Source organism: Chlorocebus sabaeus, chromosome 20, assembly GCF_047675955.1.
Source record: "Chlorocebus sabaeus isolate Y175 chromosome 20, mChlSab1.0.hap1, whole genome shotgun sequence".
Classification (NCBI taxonomy): domain Eukaryota; kingdom Metazoa; phylum Chordata; class Mammalia; order Primates; family Cercopithecidae; genus Chlorocebus; species Chlorocebus sabaeus.
Genome location: NC_132923.1, coordinates 2127469 through 2134282, shown reverse-complemented (window position 1 = coordinate 2134282; position 6814 = coordinate 2127469). Strand labels below are relative to the sequence as shown.

General features: G+C 53.8%; 1 protein-coding gene across 5 annotated transcripts; it reads left to right on the top strand.

Annotated features, from left to right (window-relative positions):
* The first annotated feature begins 15 nt into the window (after positions 1-15).
* Positions 16-6401, top strand: USP21 (ubiquitin specific peptidase 21). Of its 5 annotated transcripts, XM_037997662.2 has the most exons (13): positions 19-222; positions 909-1050; positions 1164-1784; positions 2575-2634; positions 2807-2927; positions 3152-3263; positions 3456-3611; positions 4089-4153; positions 4411-4514; positions 4696-4782; positions 5071-5482; positions 5569-5683; positions 5896-6250. In XM_037997662.2, exons 3-13 carry the CDS (start codon positions 1185-1187, stop codon positions 5984-5986), a joined length of 1923 nt encoding a protein of 640 aa, XP_037853590.1. In that variant the 5' UTR covers positions 19-222; positions 909-1050; positions 1164-1184; the 3' UTR covers positions 5987-6250. The 5 variants fall into 5 exon arrangements, with proteins under 5 accessions (XP_072864302.1, XP_037853590.1, XP_037853589.1 ...); XM_073008201.1 differs by lacking the exons at positions 909-1050; positions 5896-6250 and adding an exon at positions 6294-6401 and having other exon boundaries at positions 16-222; XM_037997661.2 differs by lacking the exon at positions 909-1050 and having other exon boundaries at positions 20-222.
* The last annotated feature ends 413 nt before the right edge of the window (positions 6402-6814 follow it).

The window sequence follows — 6814 nt, the reverse complement described above, 5'->3', positions numbered from 1 at the left end:
TGTGGATGCGCAGGCGCTTTGAGAGACGGTGAAGCCGGTGGCCGGTGGCCGGGCGGGACCAACAAAGATGGCGGCGGCCCCTGCGGCGGGAGCGATCTGGGCAACGGCTGCGGCTAAAGCTGCAGCCGGGCCCACTGGGGGGCTGCACGGGGGTAGTAGGGGGTGGCCCTGAACTGGGGCCTGGCCCCGGCTGGCCTCTCCCGCCGCCTCATCGGGGGACAGGTACGGGCCGGGGCGTTATGGCATGGCGGAGTGTGGGGGGGCGCAGAGGGAAGACTGCTCCAGACCCGAGAGGACACTCCACAAAGGCGCGTGGGGCCCGGCGGGGCCTGGGAGAACTGGGCTGGAGGGACAGCATCCCTGGACCGCGGGGAATACGCCGCCGGATTCCGTAGCCAATCAGCGGCCTCGGCCTTTCTGCCCTCGAGGGGGGCGGTCCCGGCCAAAAGCCCTGCTGTGGTGGGAGAGGTGCAGAGATTAAGGGTCAAGGAGTTGTTCGTCCTCCATCCCCGACCACTGCCTCCTGAACCTCGACACCATGTCGGAGGTCGGAGGTGGGGGAGGGAATGGATCGTAAGTCCCCTATTTAGTCTGCTTCATTTGCAGCCCAGAGAGGCAGGGATTTGAGGATGGAGGACTGTCTTTTGGGCTGTTATTCTTGCATCTACACTACCATTTGGCTAGAGATCTTAAGTGACTCGAGGCACATCCTACTTTACTAGCCGGGTATGGGGTCCTATGTTACGTTAGAGCCGCCATAGGAGTTATCACTGGCTTTTCAGTAAAGCTGTATTCTGCAGGGAGGGGACAGGAGTATAGAAAGGGTCAAAGCCATGGGCTGCTATCTTTCATTCATTTGTTTACTCAATAGATACTAAGTATTTACTTTGTACCAAACACGATGCCAGGTACTGGGGATACATACGATGGCTGATTCGATAGATCTGGTTCCTGCCCTCAGTGCATATACTGCTCCCCACTTTCGTTGATGTGGTAGTGGTGATGAATGAGCCAACCTAATGTGGAAATGAGAGGACAGCAAGATTGTGGGTATGGAATGGGGCAAAGCAATAAGGGAAAATTAGTGTGGCAGGGTTCAGTACAGCAACCTGGGTTCCCATTTCCCCCCATATTCAAATGCTGACACTCTCTTCTCCTCCCAGGTCCAGCCTGTGGTGTCCACAATGCCCCAAGCCTCTGAGCACCGTCTGGGCCGGACCCGAGAGCCACCTGTTAATATCCAGCCCCGAGTGGGATCCAAGCTACCATTTGCCCCCAGGGCCCGCAGCAAGGAGCGCAGAAACCCAGCCTCTGGGCCAAACCCCATGTTACGACCTCTGCCTCCCCGGCCAGGTCCCCCTGATGAACGGCTCAAGAAACTGGAGCTGGGACGGGGACGGACCTCAGGCCCTCGACCCAGAGGCCCCCTTCGAGCAGATCATGGGGTTCCCCTGCCTGGCTCACCACCCCCAACCGTGGCTTTGCCTCTCCCATCTCGGACCAACTTAGCCCGTTCCAAGTCTGTGAGCAGTGGGGACTTGCGTCCAATGGGGATTGCCTTGGGAGGGCACCGTGGCACCGGAGAGCTTGGGGCTGCACTGAGCCGCTTGGCCCTCCGGCCTGAGCCACCCACTTTGAGACGTAGCACTTCTCTCCGCCGCCTAGGGGGCTTTCCTGGACCCCCCACACTGTTCAGCATACGGACAGAGCCCCCTGCTTCCCATGGCTCCTTCCATATGATATCCGCCCGGTCCTCTGAGCCTTTCTACTCTGATGACAAGATGGTGAGGACTTGCCACACATGTGGCCTTCATGCCCATGTTCCTCTGTGCTTTCCTGCCATCCTCTGCCTTTCCTGTCCCCCATTTCCCTGAAGTTCCTTTCTCAGCCTTTCATTACAGCAGTTTGGACACACCTCTCCCTTGCTTAAATACCCTTGAGCCTCCTAGACCCTTTTTTGGGTTGTTGGTGACTCCCCAGCATGGTTTGCCCAGAGTCCCCAGGGAATTAGCCCAACTATTCAGAATTCTTCTTTGGGTCCCCAGGCCCTTTCCCTTGTTGCACTTTCTCTACTGGGACTTTGCCTAGGCCTAATTAATCTCTGGAGCTAAAGAGAGGTGAGCTCAGAACATCTTAGCAAATGTGGTTGCACATTTTCTGAGCTAAGTAAGCTAGGCTGATTGCAACTGGAGCCAGCAGCAGAAGGGCAAGAAGGGGCCACGGGGGCAGGAGGGGGTTTTGGGGGCAGAAAGGTGGGAGTGGTGAGCAGCTGGGCAACCATGCCGGTGCTGGGGGAGTTGCCCCAGGAGCTGCAACGTCGGCTAGCTGAGCAGAGGAGTGAGTGGGCAACAGGTGGGACAGCCATGGCTGAGTCCGTGGTACAGTCAGCTGTGATGGGCTTACTGCTCATGACCAGTGAGGTAGGGAGACTAGAATACCTAGTGAGGGGAATAGGGTAGAGTTTGGGGATTAAACATGCATGGGATAGGGGAGGCAGTGGGCAGCATGCTGTCGAAAGGTTAAAGTGCTTGGTAGGATATATAAGAACTTGCCGATTGTACTCTGACCTTCCAGGCTCATCACACACTGCTTCTGGGCTCTGGTCATGTTGGCCTTCGAAATCTGGGAAACACGGTGAGAGCCATTCTCCTGTCTTTCCTCTCTAAAAGGAATGTGAAATGGTGCTGGGGGTGGGGAAAACCCGCGAGCTTGGGGAAGGCATGTGGAAGGAGAGCTCTGAGGCTCTTCTAAGGCTTCCTGGGTAGTGGTCTGGAGAGATAACAGCAGTGTCCCTACTGCTCTCCAGTGCTTCCTGAATGCTGTGCTGCAGTGTCTGAGCAGCACTCGACCTCTTCGGGACTTCTGTCTTAGAAGGGACTTCCGCCAAGAGGTGCCTGGAGGAGGCCGAGCCCAAGAGCTCACTGAAGGTGGGGCAACAACTCCTGCTCCCTCTGTTCAAGTCCCTTTTTCCCCAACCACTTGCAGGTCCATCTGCCAGTACTGGTGGCCCCCAACCCTTAAATCTGGCAGTTGTATCTACTTTTCCCAGTGCCTACTTTCCTAAAGGTTATTTTCTGCCCTCTGAGCCACATCTTGCTTGCCTCTTCCAGACATTAACCTTTGTTTCCCTTCCCTACTCCCATCCCAACAGCCTTTGCAGATGTGATTGGTGCCCTCTGGCACCCTGACTCCTGCGAAGCTGTGAATCCTACTCGATTCCGAGCTGTCTTCCAGAAATATGTTCCCTCCTTCTCTGGATACAGGTGAGAGAGCTGGAGGCTATGGGATTTCTCTCTGGCCATGTCTGGGGGTAGGGCCAAGCAAGGGCCCTGGCAGCATTGTTCTGAGCTTTGAGATGTTCTTCATCCAGGAAGTGGGGACCAATATCTGGGCAGGGAATAGTGTCTGTGGACTAGGAGGGGAGTCAGTTGCCCATACTCTTTGTCTGGCTGTAGCCAGCAGGATGCCCAAGAGTTCCTGAAGCTTCTCATGGAGCGGCTACACCTTGAAATCAACCGCCGAGGCCGCCGGGCTCCACCAATCCTTGCCAATGGTCCAGTTCCCTCTCCACCCCGCCGAGGAGGGGCTCTGCTAGAAGAACCTGAGTTAAGGTAAGGGTCGTTCCCTCTACCTCCTCTCCCCAGTAGTTTATCAGCAGCATTTACACTTCATAGAACTGAACTAGTCAAGATGGAAGATGTAGGGTCCAGGAAAACCCTTTAGTATAGAAAATAGTGTGAGAAGCAGCGTAGAAGTAGAAGGAAGGAAGAGGGGGAGTCTAAGGGAGCAGATGGAGGCAGAAGATCATGCTAGGGATGTCACCAAATTGAAGAAGGGGATAATTAATTTACAGGTTGAGGAAGACAGCATATTCTTCCCTTGTGTACAATCCTTTCTTTTCCTCTCACCTCAGATTTCCCCAGAAAGTTAATTGAGGCATTATTCCTTTGACTTTTCCTTGAAATATAGGAAAGAAGCAGGGGTGTGGGTGGGGTGTAGGGCTCTGTGGGTCGTTTCAGTGGGTGTTGGGGGTGCCCAGTGTTCTTGCTGTCTCATGGATGCTCCCCACTTCCTTTGATCTGTGGTAGTGATGATGACCGAGCCAACCTAATGTGGAAACGTTACCTGGAGCGAGAGGACAGCAAGATTGTGGGTATGGAATGGGGCAAAGCAATGAGGGAAAATTGGTGTGTGAGGGGGGTACAGGCTTGGGGGGGAAATTGATACTATCGAGGGGTATGGGAAGAAGACTGGATGATGCAAATGTGAAGCTGTGTGAAGAGTTGATTAGGAGTGTTGGTAGTGAGAAAGGAAGGGTCAGGCAAAGGGGCAGAAAGAGATAGAAATCCAAGAAATCATCTCATAACATCCAACAATGACCTTTTCTCCTGTCCCTGTGCTTCTGTCTAGACCTGTTTGTGGGCCAGTTGAAAAGTTGTCTCAAGTGCCAGGCCTGTGGGTATCGCTCCACGACCTTCGAGGTTTTTTGTGACCTGTCCCTGCCCATCCCCAAGGTGGGATTCCAGAGGATTCCGGGGTGGACAGGACAGGGGCTCTGTGACCCAAGCCTACCCACCCCCGAGTGTGGGCGGGAACCCTGTGGGTTTCTGGAGCAGAACTGAAGCCTGGATTGATTGAGAAGAGTTGGAAAAGGAAATTCAGAACATGTTGACCTTTCTTCCCCTTTTCCCCCAGAAAGGATTTGCTGGGGGCAAAGTGTCTCTGCGGGATTGTTTCAACCTTTTCACTAAGGAAGAAGAGCTAGAGTCGGAGAATGCCCCAGTATGTGGAGGTTCACAAGGGATATAGTAAGGGTGGGAGACCCTGGGGGGAGGGGGACTCCATGTGGATAAAATGGATTGCATGATGCCTTAATATGGGGAATAATATTTATGTATCTGGGTTTGTGTTGGAGTCTCAGATATGTTCTAGTACTCCTAGAGCAAAGGGGAGAAGCCGAGAGGATCCAGCCGTAATGAAGTGCATACAAAATTTATATGTGGATTGGAGTGTCAGAAAAGCCAATTGCGGTTAGGAGCACATACCTAACACTGTTTGCCATTTATTCAGGTGTGTGATCGATGTCGGCAGAAAACTCGAAGTACCAAAAAGTTGACAGTACAAAGATTCCCTCGAATCCTCGTGCTCCATATCCTAATCTTCAGATTCTTACTTCTCTTAGGATACCTCCCATACATTCTCTTTCCTCACCCTCCATGTTTCCAGAGAATTGAATTTTCCTTAGGAAAAGCCTGCCACTCCCTTTTCCACAAGCTACTCCCAGTGTTTTGGGAGTGGGGAGAGGACAGCTTTCAGGACAGAAGTCTCCCTCAGAGGCCCACTGCCTCCCAAATGCTCCTTAACCAGGGCTTAGATCTGAATCGCTTTTCTGCCTCCCGAGGCTCCATCAAGAAGAGTTCAGTAGGTGTAGACTTTCCACTGCAGCGACTGAGCCTAGGGGACTTTGCCAGTGACAAAGCCGGTGAGTCTGGTGGGGAAAGTCCTAAGGAGCCAAAGGAGTGGGGGCACAGCTCTGATTGTAGAACTTGATCATCTCCAACCCCGCAGGAAGTCCTGTATACCAGCTGTATGCCCTTTGCAACCACTCAGGCAGCGTCCACTATGGCCACTACACAGCCCTGTGCCGGTGCCAGACTGGTTGGCATGTCTACAATGACTCTCGGTGAGAACAGCCTCCTATTTACATCTTGCCCCATTCCCACTCAGCCCTGACACCCTCCCCTTCTATGAAGTCCCAGGAGAGCAGAGTGCCAGGTGAAAGGAGAGGCGGAGGTCTTGCCTGATCTCTTCCTGGATGCTCTGAGGTTCGGTCTTGAGGGAGAAGGGAGTAAACAGTAATGACCACAACCCTTTCCCGATCTCCCTTTTTCCTAGTGTCTCCCCTGTCAGTGAAAACCAGGTGGCATCCAGCGAGGGCTACGTGCTGTTCTACCAACTGATGCAGGAGCCACCCCGGTGCCTGTGACACCCTCTCTAAGCCCTGGCACCTGTGAAGCCCTTTAAACACCCTTAAGCCCCAGGCTCCCCGTTTACCTCAGAGACGTCTATTTTTGTGTCTTTTTAATCGGGGAGGGGGGAGGGGGTGGTTGTAGCTCCATTATTTTTTTTATTAAAAAATACCCTTCCACCTGGAGGCTCCCTTGTCTCCCAGCCCCATGTACAGAGCTCACCAAGCCCCTGCCCGTGTACAGCCCCCAGACCCTCTGCAATATCACTTTTTGTGAATAAATTTATTAAGAAAAAATGATGTGCTTATTTGTATTTTTGCTTAGGGAGTGACAGAAAACTGGGCCTAATTGGAGTCTTCCTGGGACCCAAGTTCCCTCTCTAATAGGTGGGGGCGCTCTCAGATCCAAGGGGGAAGGTTTCGGAGATGGTGCTGGACCCGGACCTGTGCCCCCCAGCAGTGTACGTTAAGCACTGGGAGGAAAGAGGGAAGGCATACTTGAGGCTGCGTGCAGGCTCTGGGGCGTCTGGTTTGGTCGGCGATGGGGGATGCCGCTGTTGACAAACACTGGGTACGTTGCCGGGAGGCCCTAGCTCCCGTAGGCCCGGTCTGTTGCTAACATCAAGGAGCTGTTTATGGAGCCACCTCCCAGTGGACTGGCTTCCAGTGTTCCTATCTATTCTCCCTACGACCAAAGCTCCTGGGGCCTTCCCTCTAGGGTTTTCACCCTAGCTGGACCTGGGAAACTTGTCCTGGGGAACGCTAACTCCAGCATTAAGCGCTCGTCGCCTCGGTCCTGAGGAGGGCAGTGCCGCGTAGGACCGCTCACTCCCAACTCGGAGCTGA